This window comes from Meles meles, chromosome 4, assembly GCF_922984935.1.
Source record: "Meles meles chromosome 4, mMelMel3.1 paternal haplotype, whole genome shotgun sequence".
NCBI lineage: Eukaryota > Metazoa > Chordata > Mammalia > Carnivora > Mustelidae > Meles > Meles meles.
The window spans coordinates 102,787,432-102,802,857 of record NC_060069.1 but is presented as its reverse complement, the minus strand read 5'-3'; the positions used below and the strand labels follow the sequence as shown (position 1 = coordinate 102,802,857).

Below are 15,426 nucleotides of genomic sequence, written 5' to 3'. Positions count from 1 at the left end.
GATGTAGTCATAATTTTGGATCTAATACTTGTTTCATGTTCATCCTTTTGCATGTGCTGATGCATGTGCCATTTGCTGCGCATGATGACCCCCTGGAGCCATACCACAGGCCCCTGGACCAATCCCTAGATAGATTCTAACTGCTACACAGCCTGCCACCCCATTTCAGCAGGAAGCAGCCAGAGAGGTCATTGTCCCATTCTCTGGGGTTAGGGTTAGGGTTAGGGCTGCTCTTCCAGGCAGAGGAATGAGTAAGGGACAGACGGGGCTAAGTAGGGAGAGATACATAAGGGGCTACGTGATCAGTCTCACAGAAATCACAAAATGTAGAGGTGTGGGGAAACCAGAGATAAGGGGACAAATTGGACCACCCTGTCCTAGGTATGGGGGGTTGGGTGTCTTTTTTATGATAATCACCAGTGATCAACAAAGAATAACCAGACCCTAAAAAGGAAGTAAGCCCCTGAAGGTGCTACCACTAGTATTTGCTCAGTGGCTATATCAATAGAGATGTTAAAAGGACTTAAGTTCCCTGGTTAGCTTTCTAAAAAAGACTAACCCTAGGGGCCCCTGGGTGGCTCAGTGGGTTAAGCCTCTACCTTCAGCTCAGGTCATGATCTCAGGTCCTGGGATGGAGCCCAGCATGGGAGGAACTCATCCCTGATCAGCAGGGAGCCTGCTTCCCCCTCTCTCTCTGCCTGCCTCTATGCCTACTTGTGATCTCTCTCTCTGTCAAGTAAATAAATAAAATCTTAAAAAAAAAAAAAAAAAAGACTAACCCTAAAGGCCCTCAGTGGCCACCCTGTCAGGACCCCTCTCAGCTCCTGAGAGCTTTTTCTGTATCTTCACTTAATAAACTTCTATTGCTTTACTCACACACACACAAATATATATATATATATATATTTCGGACTATGAATTAAGCAATGTTGCCCTAGGAAAGAGTATCTAAGAAAGAAAATTAGCAAATAAGGCAGAAATCAAATCCATCAACATAATAATACCAGAAGTTTAGCTATATGGTCTCCAACGTGAGATGCCCATCCCCCAGAGGGTCAATAGAGTGATCAGGGCACAGAAAGAAAAGATCAGTTTTTATTTCTATATATTTTTATCTTATTCTTTTTCATTTGTTTTTGTGACTGTTTCCTAATATGCAAAATATATTAGTAGAATAATTCATGGATATAATTTGTAAATAAATATACATGTATTGTATATAATTTTTTTTTTACTTATAGAAGTATATAATAAAAAAGTTTGGAAATCAATGACTTAGATAAAGGAAGGCCAATCTTCAAAAGAACCAATGGCCCCCATCACAACTGTGTTTGAAGAGAAAAACCTTAAAATATAACACTTAAAATGTTTAGGAACACCTGGGTAGCTCAGTCAGTTAAGTGTCTGCCTTCAGACACTTAAGGTCATGATCCCAGGTCATGATCCCAGGGTCCTGGGATCAAGCTCCACGTTGGGCGATCTGCTCAGCAGGGAGTCGGCTTCTCCCTCTGCCTGCCACTCCCCCTGCTTGTGCTCTCTCTCTCTCTCTGACAAATAAATAAAATCTTTTAAAAAATGAATAAATAAAATGTTTCTTCTCTGGGGAGAAGGCCTAACTCATGTCATTCCTATGAAACAGCAGCACAGTAGCTGGGAGGGTGGCTAGCACACTGGGAGAGAAGTAAGTAAGTATATCATCATACTTTTTTGGATAGTGTATCATGTTCCTTTCTGAGGTTATCGATAATTTTCTTTTCTTCCACTAAGGCCTCCTCAATGTCCAGCCTTTTCTCTCGAAGTTGAAGGGCCAATTCAAAAAGACGCACATCGCAATCTGAAAAGACAGTCAAAAGAAACCCTCACTGTTATGGAATGTACTGATATTAAAAATGGGGATTTTGGAGCTTCAGAATTAATAATGAATTAATAATGAATTAATAGTTAATTATTAATAATGTTATAATATATTCTATAATATATAATATAATTAATAATTAATTAATAATGAGGGTCCACTCTAGCACACTTTCATTCCACTTAAGGCTCCACTGTTCCAGGTGAAATTATTAACAATATAAGTAATCCTGATAGTAATTCTAATACCAGCACTGACGTTCTGAGCAGTACCATGAGTCAGGCTTTCTGTTTAGGCGTTTTATTTACATTCTCTCTCTCTCTCTCAAGTCTCCCAGGCCTTTGTTGTTTCCATTTTATAGGTGAGGACCTGAAGTCTCAGAGAGGTCATATAACTGATATGTGAACCAATGCAACTCAGGTACAGTATCTCTGTGTTAATTTCCACTATATCACACTACAGTCCATCAGACAACTGATAAAGAATGTGAAAATAAGATTACTATAGTGGATTTTTGAAACCTGAATTCTATCCCTAGTTCCCCCTCCGAACTAGCTGTGAGACTTTTTTCAGGCCATTTAATCCTGCTGTAAACAAGGATTGTTTACAAGGATACCGCTGTAACAAGTTGTATTATAATCTTTCGAGCTCTATTTTACTCATACAAACAATTTCAGGAAGAATCTTACTTACAACATTTAAAATAAGATTTAAACTTTATTTGAAATTAAGCTTTAAAATTTAATTTAAAATTCATATAAAGTGGCTACAAAAATAAATTTCATACCAAAAAGAAGTTGTCTTTTCTTTACTGGACTATTCATCTACTGAGACTGGAAGAATATTGGTCTGGCTGCTTCAGACTGGTTTTATCAGTGAAAACTGAGAATATAAATTACTAAATATCTCCAGGAAACTGGCACAAAGTGCCCTTACAAAATAGATTTTCAATATGAAAATTTGAATGGGTTTGTCAAAAAGATAAAGCTTTGTTAAAAAAAAAATGTGCACATGCACACACACTACAATCTGTTATCTCTGAATAATTTGACTTTGAACCAACTATAAGTTATCTGCAAATTATTTGTCATTCATAAATGGCTGCCTAAGGGAAAAGAAAATAAATCATCCAGAGAGTCAAATACAAGTATTCATTAGATTACTTCGTACACTTTCAACCACGCTTCCCTCAAATTTTATTATGAGACAACTGATAATCCAAAAAAGAATCTCCTTGATATTATCAGTCCATGTTCATACTTCACAGAGAACAAATGGTTTTATCAACTTACTTGTTGGGCAAATAGAATCATCAAAAACCTCATCATCAGATCCAGACTCATCTTCATCACTCTCTAAGCTAGATTCTTCTTCACTTGATTCATCGCTTTCTTCATCTTCATCTAAATAGAGAAGAAGGCATTATTAATATGCAGAGAAATCCCTGTGTTAAGCTAAATCTCAGATTTCAAAAAATAAAGGTTTTTTTCAGTGTGTCAATGGGAAGATAACAGATAAGGCAGGCAATTAGTCAAAGTTTTAGAAGAGTTTAAGATGGCAAAAAAAAAATTACCCAAAGAAATCTATAAATTCAAGGCAATCTCTATCAAAACACAAATAGTATTTTTCACAGAACAAGAATGAATAATCCTAAAATTTATATGGCCCCACAAAAGACCCTGAAGCCAAAGCAATCTTAAAAGAACAAAACTGAAGGTATCACAATCCCAGATTTCAAGATATACTTCTAAACTATAATAATTAAAACAGTATGGTACTGGCACAAAAACAGACACATAGATCAAGAGAACAAAATAGAGAGCCCAGAAATAACCCCACACTTAATATGGTCGCTCTATGACAAAGGAGGTAAGAATACACAATGGGAAAAACACAGTCTGTTTAACAAATGGTGCTGGGAAAACTGGACAGCTAAAAGAATGAAACTGGGTCACTTCTTTTACACCATACATAAAAATGAACTCAAAATGGATTAGAGACCTAAATGTGAGACCATAAAACTCCTAGAAGAAAGTTGGCAGTAATTTCTTTGACATCAGCCATAGAAACATCTTTCTAGATATGTCTCCTAAGGAAAGAGAAACAAAAGCAAAAATAAACTGTTGGAAATACACCAAAATAAAAAGCTTTTATAGAGTGAAGGAAACCATCAACAAACCGAAAAGTGAACCCAATGAATGGGAGATGATATCTGCAATGATAGATGCAATAATGGGTTAACATCCAAAATATATAAAGAACTTACACAACACCCAAAAACAAACCAAAACAAAACAACAAGAGCAAAAATAATAATAATAATAATAATAATCTGAATAAGAAATGGACAGAGAACCTGAAGAGACATTTCTCCAACAGATGGCCAACAGACAAAAGATGCTCAACATTACTCATCATCAGGGAAATACAAATCAAAACCACAATGATACATCACCTTATACTTGTCAGAATGGTTAGATTCAAAAAGACAAGAAATAACAAATGTTGGCAAGGATATGGAGAAAAAGGAACCCTCACGCACAGTTGGTGGGAATGTAAACTGGTGCAACCACTGTGAAAAACAATATGGAGGTTCCTCAAAAAATAAAAATAGAACTACCATATGATCCAGTAATTCCATTGCTGGGTATTTACCCAAAGAAAATGAAAACACTACTTCAAAAAGATAAGTGCATTCTTATGTTTACCGCAGCATTATCTGTAATGACCAAGATAAGGATTATTACTCAGCTCCCAAAAAAGAAATGAGATCCTGCTACTTGCAACAACATGGATAGACTCAGAGGGTACAATGCTAAGTGAAATAAGTCAGAGAAAGAGACAAAGACCATATGATTTCCCTTACACAGGGAATCTAAAAAAACAAATGAAAGAATGACAATAACAAAACAAACAAAACAAGCAGAAACAGAATCATAAATACAGAAAACAAATGGATAATCTCCAGAAGGGAAGGGGGGCAGAGGGATGGACAAAATGGGTGAACTGGAGTGGAAGGCACAGACTCTCCAGTTATGGAATGAATAAGTCATGAGATGAAAGGTACAGCATAGGGAATATAATCAATAGTATTATATTAGTGTTACATGAGGACAGATGGTAGCTGCACTTGTGTTGAGCATAGTATGACATATAGAGTGGTGGAGTCACTATGTTGTACACTTGAAACTGATGTAACATTGTGTGTCAACTGTACTTCAATCAAAAAATTTTTTTAAAATAATAATAAAATTCTACAAAATAAAATACCCAAGTAAAAAACAAACAAATAAATAAATGGTTGGGGACACAGAGACCCAAACACAAATGCCTGAGGAAGTTTGTTCAATTAATTTCAATGCACTGAATCAAAGAGGATTGAGACCAAAATGCCGAGCTGCTTCTGCTGTGACCCACCTAACACACACTTGGTTTCATAGGCCCACAGTTCCTAAATCATAGTACCTTGGGAAGAAAAAAAAAGACTTTCATAACTTATCTGAAGTAATGCTATTTACTGTCTTTATTTAGTTGACTTAGTGTGAATATTTGTATCTTGCTGCAAAAATACCAAGGTGTTTGATTTAGAGATCCTACACTAAGTCCTGCTGGGGGTGTTAGTTGACAAAGACTCTATCCTTTGACCAAACTTGAGTCAGGCTCCTCTGAGACCATAGTGGACAATGAGCTCAGTCCTTGATTCATTTAGTCCAATTTTAGAAGAATCCTGCTGAGTCAGTTAGTAAAAATCTCACCCCTTAATATCTGATCAGATTCTTCCTTAAACCTTACCCTCACTATCTTTTCACTCTGATCTTCAGCAAAAATTCTGTTAGCAAAGAATTATACAACCTCTTAGTAATTTTCTATCCACTCCCACTTGGCTCCTTGGCTATAAATCTCTACTTGTCCTCGTTGTATTCAGAGTTGAGCTGATCTCTCTACCCTATTATAAAATCTCATTGTAGTGGTGCCTCTGAATAAAGTCTGCCTTATTGTTCTTTAACAAGTCCATGAATGTTTTTTTTTCTTTAACAGTGTAATATATAATATCTTTTATAAAATATAAGAAATATAAAAAATACTAAAACACATCTGCCCCCAAGAATTCCACATAAGGGATTATAGACCTCTTCCACATAGCTCTACCCCATTTTCTTTTAAAACACATTGAAGCCATCTGTGAACCATAAATCACTAATTGGCAAATTCTATTTTACAGAACATTAAATTAGAAATAAGAGATGGACCTCATACTATTTAGAAGATTTCTTAAATTTAAGATCTCTATTAAAATTACTTTGGTCTGTACCATCTTATAAAATAAATCTCCAAAGTCTAAAATTAGACTTTAAAATTCCTACATAGATTTCTGCTTTTGGGAAGACAAATTAGATCTATTTTGTTCTTATCTGGCCTGCAAAATATAGCTAACAACTGCATATTATATGTAGAACAAACATAAGAGTCTGAAAAATGGAAAGAAAACAGACTAAATATGAAACTCAGAAGCTGAGGAACAACACTGTGGTGAATTTTTTGGACCTTCTTTTTGCCTCCTAGATCTCAGACTTAGAAATGAGTAAGTCAAAAACCTGGAAACACCAGCAGATATGGACATAAAATAGCCTAACCATAGCCTACCCTCTCTAGCCAAATGGCCAAGAAAGAAGAGGCCAGGATAAAAATGTTTCAATAACAAATTATGAACACACTTTAAGCAAATGAAAAATACAAAGCCTGTTCAAAGAAATTAAAAGTATCAGAAAAAAAGATACAAAGAAGAACTAAATAGAAATGTTAGAACTGAAAATACAGTAACTAGATAAGAAACTCAATAGATGGGCTCAACAGCAGAACAGAGGGGAATAGAGGAAAGCATCTGTAAACATGAGGACAGAACAATAAAATTATCCAGTTTGGAAAAGGAGAAAAAAAAACCTGAAAAGCAAACCCCAAGCCTCGGAGACTCAGGGACCTATGGGACTATAATGAAAGGTCAAATATTTATGACATGAGTCCCAAAAGGACTGACGCAAGAGAAGGTTCTTAAAAGCACTTGAAAGGGCGCATGGGTGGCTCAGCAGGTTAAAGCCTCTGCCTTCAGCTCAGGTCATGATCCCGGGGCCTTGGGATCAAGCCCCGCATCAGGCTCTCTGCTCAGCAGGGAGCCTGCTTCCCTTCCTCTCTCTCTGCCTGCCTCTCCACCTACTTGTGATCTCTGTTAAATAAATAATAAATAAACTCTTAAAAATAAAAAAAAAGCACTAGAAGAAATAATGACTGAAAACTTCTCAAATTTGGCAAAAGACATAAGCTGACAGACTAAAAGAGTGAACCTTCATTGGTATGAATCCCAAGAATCTACTCCAAGACACATCATAGTCAAATGTCTGGAAACTAAAGACAAAAAAGACTTAATGGTTGTGAGAGAAGTGATACTTCACTTTGGGAGGTGAACAGTTTGAATATCAGAGGATTTCTTATCAGAATCCATAGAGGCCAGATGGAAGTAGCACAATATTTTTTAAATGCTGAAAGAAAGAAATAGTCAACCTAGTATCCTATACCCAGTGAAAATGTCTTTCTGAAATAGGAAATCAAGACATTTTCAGATTAAGGGAAAATAAAAAAACTTGCCACTAGTATACCTGCCCTAAAAGAATGGACAAAGGAAATTCTCTAAACAGAAAGGAAATAATTTTTTTAAAAAGGAAATCTGGAACATCATCAAGGAAAAACTAGCAAGGTAAGCAAAAATATAGGTAAATATAAAAATATATATATAGGTTAAAAAAAATACCTCCTTTTGGATGTTTAAATTACATTTGGTGGTTGAAGCAAAAGTTATAACATTGTCTGATGTGGTTCTAGATGTATGTAGAGGAACTGTTCAAGGCAATTATATTATAAATGGAGGCGATAAAGGAATATAAAGGCAGATGACGATTCTATACTTGACTTAAACTGGTAAAATGATAACACTGGAGGTCTAGAATAAATTATGTACATATAATATAATTTATAAAGTAACCACTAAAAAAGTTATGCAAAGAGATACACTCAAAAGAGTAGAAAAAAACTGGGGCACCTGTGTGGCTCAGTGGGTTAAGCCTCTGCCTTCAGTTCAGGTCATGATCTTACAGTCCTGGGATCAAGCCCCACATCAGGCTTTCTGCTCAGCAGAGAGCTTGCTTCCCCTTCCCTTTTTCTGCCTGCCTCTCTGCCTACTTGTGATCTCTGTCTGTCAAATAAATAAAGTTAAAAAAAAAAAAGACTAGAAAAAACTAAAATGGAATTCTAAAAAATGCTCAAGTAACCCACAGGAACATAGGAAAATGTAGAAGATAGAAAGCAGAGAGAATAAAAAATCACAACAATAAATGGCAGACTTAAGCCCAAATATATTAAATGTAAATGGTTTAAGTACACCAATTAAAAGACAAAGAATAGATAAAAAACATTAACAGTGTGCTGTCTACTAGAAATTCACTTCTCATATAACATAGTCAAATTGAAAGTAAAGGGAGTAGAAGAAATATCATGTAAACATTAATCAGAGCCAAACAGGAGTGGCTATATTAACATCAGATAAAGTAGACTTCAGAGCAAAGAAAATTACTCTGGATAGACAAAAACTTTATGTAATGGTAAAAGTATCCATCTAGCAAGAGGACATAGTAGTCCTGAATGTGTATTCATAAAACAAAGCTGTGAAATATGGAAGCAAAAACTAACAGAAATGAAAGGAGAAATAGATAAATCCATGATTATATTTGGAGACTTTAACATCCCCTCTCTCAACATTTGATTGGAACTATACAGATAATCAGCAAGACTACCTTAGAAGACCTGCATAGCCTCATTAACCAATAGGATTCAATTGACAGTAATAGAAGGCTTAACCCTGAAACAGCAGAATATACATTCTTTGCAAGTACCCAAAGAACATACACCAAGACAGACCATATGCTCAACCATTAAACCATTAAACAAATTTCAACAACCATAAAAGAACTGAAATCACACAGAATGTTGTCTCTGACCCCAGTGGAATCAAACTAGGAATCAGTAACAGAAAGATCCCAAGAGGGGAGCCTGGGTGGCTCAGTGGGCAGTGTTAAGAGGGAAATTATAGCACTAGATTAGAAAAGAGGAACAGTCTCAAATCAATAATTCACACTCACCTCAAAACCTAAAACAGAAGTGCAGAATAAATCCAAACCTAGCAGGAAAAGGCAGTAGTAAAGATAAGGGCAGAAATCAATAAAATTAAAAGGAGAAAAATAATCTTTAAAAAATAACCTATGCAAAGTTATCCACACTTATCCAGTTTGTTCTCAAAAACATCAAATTGACAAACTTCCAGTAAGTCTAAAAAAAAAAAACAAAAATGGGGAAATAAAAAAGTTACCAATATCAAGAATGCAACAGGTGATATTACTATAGCCATTGCAGATATTCAAAAGATAATATGGAAATACAATGAATATCCTCACACACATAAATTTGGCAACTCAGATGAAATAGACCAATTTCACACACACAAAAGTACAAATTGCAACTGGTCACCCAATATGAAATAGATAATCTAAATAGTTCTATATCTATATTAAAGGATACTACCATACACATTATTTTCGAGAAAATCAAAGAGAAGACCTCCTAATTCATATTGTGAATCTAGTATTATCTTGATAACTAAAAACAAAGATCGTACAAAAGATAAAGACAAATGATCTTCATGAATATATAGACACAAAATTTCTTTTCTTCTCTCTTTTTTTTAGTAAGCTCTGTACCCAACATAGGGCCTGAACACACAACCCCAGGAGCATGAGCTGCATGTTCTACCAACTGAGCCAGCCAGGCAACCCTAGGCACAAAATTTCTTAATAAACATATCTGCAAATAGCATTCAACAATATATAAAAAGAATTATACACTCTGGGAGGGTGGTATTTCAAGGGTGTAAGTCTGATTCAATAATCAGATGCCATTTATTTCATTTTCTAGGATTTTGTGTGAGATTTTAAAAAAGATTTTATTTATGTATTTGAGTGAAAGAGAGAGAGAGAAGGGGAGTGAGAAACAGACTCCCCACTGAGCAAGGAACCCAACATGGTACTTGATCCTAGGACCCTGAGATCACAACCTGAGCTGAAGGCAGACACTAAACTGACTGAACCACCCAGGTGTCCTTTGTATGATATTTTAATAAAATATTTCTATTACAAAAAAAAAAAAAAGCATTAAAAGTCACTTAAGGGGCACCTGGGTAGATCTATTGGTTAAGTGTCCGATTCTTGATTTCAGCTCAGGTCTTTTTTTTTTTTTTTTAAGATTTTATTTATTTATTTGACAGCAATCACAAGTAGGCAAAGAGGCAGGCACAGAGAGAGAGAGGAGGAAGCAGGCTCCCCACCAAGCAGAGAGCCTGATGCGGGACTCGATCCCAGGACCCTGAGATTATGACCTGAGCCGAAGGCAGAGATAACCCACTGAGCCACCCAGGCACCCCTCAGCTCAGGTCTTGATCTCAGGGTGGTGAGATCAAGCCCCAACATTAAGCTCAGTGTTCAGCGGTGAGTCTGCTTGACAATATCTCCCTCCCTCTTCCTCTGTCCTTCCCCACTAACTTGCTTGCTCTTTGTCTGAAAAAAATAAATAAATAAATAAAAATAAAGTCACTTTAAAAAGGGAGATACTTAGGGTATAAATTGAGCAAAACATGAAAATGTTGAAAATGCAAAATGCTGATAAAAGAAATCAAAGCTCTAAATGTATACTGTGTTCACTCATAGGAACTCAACAAAAATGCAGATTCTCCCCACACTGACACAAAAGTTAAACAAAATTGCTATCAAAATTTCAACAAGCTTTTTTGTAGATACAAAAATTATTCTAAAATATAGAAAGATAAAGGAAATAGATTACCTGAAACAATTCTGAGAAAGAAGAATAAAATGGGAGGAATTAGTTGACCTGACTTTAGAACTTAATGGCTTCTGTAATCAAGATTATAGTTTTGGTGGGGAGCTAGACAAACAGATCAGCAGAACAGAACACCCAGAAACAGATCCACACAAATATGCCCAACTGCTTTTTGACAAAGATCATAAGCAATTCAATGGGAGAAAGACAGCTTTTGAAACAAATGATGCTAGAGCAATTAGAAATTCACGGGAGGGGAAAAAAGACCTTGACCTAAGTCTCACACCTTATTTAAAATTAAGCCCAAATGGAGTACAGACTTTAATGTAAAACTATAAAACTTTTAGAAATAAATAGGAGAAAATATTTGGATCCTAGGGCTAGGCAAAGAGTTCTTAAACTTTGACATCAAAGCAAGATCTAAAACAAAAACAGAAATAGAAACAAACCGCACCTGATAAATTGGACCTCAACAAAAATCAAACCTTTTGCTCTGTGAAAGACCATGTTGAGGGAATAAAAAAACAAGCTACACAATGGAAGAAAATATTTGCAAAGCACCTATCTGACATAGGACTAGTGCCTAGATTACACAAAGGGTGCTTAAACCTCAAGAGGACAAAAGCAAAAACTCCTATTCAAACATGGTCAAAAGACATGAAGAGATATTTTACCCAAGATGACATTCAGTTGGCAAATAAACACAAGAGAAGATGTGCTTGTTACATGAAACTACCCTAAGCTGTCTCAAACCAAATACACACACACAAATTAATTCCATAGGGTTAGAGACCTACAGATTTGTATCCTCTCCCTTTCAAGCCCACAGAACCTCTAACCATCTGTGTTGTAGGAACAAAAGGTGTCAAACAAGTTCTTAGTTATTTCTCTATTTCATGTTAATGAGAAAAAATAGGATCATATGTTAAAAAGAAATTCAAACCGGCATCTCCTTCAACCTCCTTTTTCTTCACCCGCTTAATCCTCTTCTTTAGGACCTTCATGAGGAAATTAGCAAATTTATTGTTTTCTCCAACAGCTGCTTGGAAACCAGCATAGAGTGCTTTTTCTTGGTCCTGGAGCTTGGCAATTTCAATCTTTTTCTCTTCCATCTCTTTAAGAGTTTCATTTATTTTCCACTAAGGAACAAAACCAGGAATAAGTGAAAGTATTTCTGATAAACTGGGTTCCGAGAACACTGTATATTGCAATGTAAGGTTATAGTTCACAAACATTTTTTTAATCTTTGCCATAGACGTTTACATTTCTGATGTTTGCAGAGCCATCCATTTATTTGGTTAAAATTTTATAATTCTTTTATAAAAATCGGTTAAGTTCAGAATTAGATAAGATCAGCTTCCTAGTGTTTAGCTTCCTCAAAAAATCAAAATTAAGTGAAATTTTTAATGTCGGCTATTATTTTTGCATGTGTGGTCTCAAAAACAAAAGATGTTTTTCATATGAATATGTGACAACTGAAACAAAAAGATATCTCATTTCTTAGTGCAGCGCTTTACCTTAAAAATGATGTTACTATTCAGTATGTAATGTCTATTTGATGGAATCTTTCTTCCTTCAAGACAAAAGTTGGATGGTATCATTTATCTCTTTAAATTTAACATATACATAACAAAGACACTTACTTTCTTATGATACTCAATTATATATTACCATGAAACTAGTTATCATATTTGAGAAAACAGTCAACTTCTTTTCCAAGTATGTTCATAAGGATAACATATAATCAAAACTCAACTTTACATGTTAGCTAGTGACCATAAAAATAGACTTTGAAATTTGTAAACTAAATAGAAGGCTCACTTTTTTTTTTTTTTAAAGATTTTATTTATTTATTTGACAGAGAGAGATCACAAGTAGACAGAGAGGCAGGCAGAGAGAGAGAGAGAGAGGGAAGCAGGCTCGCTGCTGAGCAGAGAGCCCGATGCGGGACTCGATCCCAGGACCCTGAGATCATGACCTGAGCCGAAGGCAGCGGCTTAACCCACTGAGCCACCCAGGCGCCCGAAGGCTCACTTTTGAAAACTTATTTTCCTACCATACAAAACATCAGCTCAAATTCATTCTAAAGTCTGATTCACTTCTCTCTGACCAAGAATACCAAAAGCAGAGCAAGCAGGAGTAAGAGGCGGCTAGGGGTCAAAGAGGAGGAGGGATAAAAGAGAGGAGGACCAGAACAATGGGGAAATTAAGTTGAGAAGATGAAGAAGGAAAGAAAGAAACAAGTCCCCTCCATACCTAAAGGATACAGCCAGCAAGCATTCTCCTGCCCATTCATACCTGCATGTCCTGTTCTTCTTTGTCTAATGAATTAACACGCTCTTGAAGTATGTTTTCCTGTTTTTCAAAATTCTTGAGAAGAAGCATTTCTTGAAATAATGTGACATGGTGAAGGTCAGATAATTTCATCTGAGTATCTAGTTTCAGTTTCTGATGTCTCAGAAGATGGAGTTCCGCATCAAAAGTGACTATCAGTTCTTTGATCTGAGGTGGAAAAAGATTTGACTGCATGTTAGAAGTTAAGAACAAGTAATTGTACTTTTAAAACTAACAATCCTAATTTGTTTAGGTAAAAGCATTTTCTCATTATTATGTTATCATGGAGAAGGAATTATATGGGCTCACGTGTATGTGTAGTCCTAGAAGTCAATTTATCAATATTACAAAATTTATATAAATTTATCAAGCAGTAGGGATTCTGTAACTATAGTCCTTCCAGCTATTTCTTGGCCATGATTAAGCCGTCAATCGAGAATGCTCTTCTAGCTGTACTATATGGTTTAAATCAGAGACTAGGAGTTCCTTGTGCAAAGGGTTTCTACCTGCCTCCACTTCACCCCATAGTATCTCTACATTTCCTTTCATACAGGAAGCACTACATATCCTCCTCAACTTATTTTAAAATTTTTCGAACATTTCAAAAGGTGATTTAATTTGCGACAGAGCTGGGATAAGAATGAAATTCCCAAGTCCCAGTCTAGACCTTCTTCCACAGCTATCGCAATGATTTTAAAGGCTCAGTTCTGCTCTGATTTTGGCACAGCTTCTCCCTCACCCTCTCCCAAAGGCAATGAAGAGATCCAGAGAGAGTCCCAAGGGCTGGTTCTCCTGAGAAAACTAGTACAATAGGTAAAAGACAAACCATTTCATGTTTCTCATTAGGTCTGCATGGTGGGGAGTCTCAACAGTCAGAAACCTGTAATGAGGGAGGGCCGAGCCCGTAGATGAGGAAAAGAAAGAGATCTGTGGGTTTGGAACAGTGAAACTACTGCTAGAGAATTTGAGAGCTTTAAAAAAATAAAAATAAAAAAAAGGAGAAAAAAATTAAACTTTTACTTATGGATGGTTGTAGACTAAGTGGGCTCCTATTTAATGTTTATTCACAAGTCTGAATTATTTTTAAATTTATTTCAAGGCAGGATTGTATTTTTTCTGTGTAACACCATCCTGAAACTGTACCACACAGGTGTTTAAGTTGGCAAGGCTCACACTTGTTTTCCTCTCACTCATCTGATAGTCTGTAAACTCCATGAGGATAGAGAATATGTCTGGCTTGAGTATTATTATATCCCTGCTACCTAACTAGCACTGTTCCTGCACAAAGAATGTCCAATAAATGTGTTAAGTTCATACCATTAATAAATTAGTTATAATTAAATCAATCAAAATTTTTATTAATATCTACTATGTGTCTGGAATTTTCCAGACACTGCAGGAAAACCAAAAATGATTATATGTGGCCCTTCTCTCAAGAACTGTGTAATCTAATTTTCAAGACAAAACTAACACATATGAGCCCTGAGTGATGTACAGAATTGCTGAATCATTATATTGTACACCAGAAACTAATATAACACTGCATTTAGTTATTCTTCAATTTAAAAAACTAATAAACATAAAACAGCAAGAAAGAGAAGTGGAAGACATAAGTTGCTGCTAGGTGGAACTGGAGTTTAGACCAAAGAAGAATATGTAATGTGGACAGAAGATTCTGGAGAAGGTTTGGACCGGGCTGAGTTTCACATGATGACTTACAATTGAAAGGAAATCATTGAAGGTGGGAGGAAATAACAAAGGAAAAAGCAAATAGAAAATTCAGAATGGGGGTGGGGAATGGGAGTGGGGAGAAGAGAGAGAAAGCAAGGCTGGACAAAGTAAAGATAATGAGTGAAGAATACGTTTGGGGAGTTTTATGAGGTGCCTTCTCAGGGTGGAGCAGGACAGACACTGAGGAAGGGAACTCTACACGGCTGGCAGCAAGGAGCCATCTATGCAGCAAAGGTCCTTTTCCTTCTGGATTCAGAGCACCTCCTGTACAACTGGCCCCAACCTGGTCTGGTTTCCTAGAAATAAAAATAGGTGCTATTCCAGCTCCAGCACACTTTTGAAGCTGGTCATCACCATGAACACTCCCACTGATGAGGCAAATCACACATTAGAGAAAGAGGAGGATGTAAAAAGCAGAGGGTGCCCCATTTTCTCTGGAAGATTTTTAAATTATGTGCCATCCATCATCTGAAAGCTGCTCCATCATTTCCCCTTTACCAAGACTTCAGTTAGATGCCAAATAACATGGATTTGCCCTTAATTCTTAGCTTTGCCAAAGCAAAACATTTAAA

General features: G+C 36.1%; 1 protein-coding gene across 1 annotated transcript in view; it reads right to left on the bottom strand.

Moving 5' to 3' along the window:
• The window catches only part of CFAP44 (cilia and flagella associated protein 44), a 147,997-nt gene that overhangs the window by 11,233 nt on the left and 121,338 nt on the right, over window positions 1-15,426 (bottom strand). The window contains exons 27-30 of the mRNA XM_046001509.1: window positions 13,088-13,291; window positions 11,733-11,928; window positions 3,148-3,258; window positions 1,704-1,834 (exon numbers count right to left, since the gene is read on the bottom strand). Coding sequence (XP_045857465.1) covers window positions 1,704-1,834; window positions 3,148-3,258; window positions 11,733-11,928; window positions 13,088-13,291 — 642 coding nt within the window. The remainder of the gene's footprint in view (window positions 1-1,703; window positions 1,835-3,147; window positions 3,259-11,732; window positions 11,929-13,087; window positions 13,292-15,426) is intronic.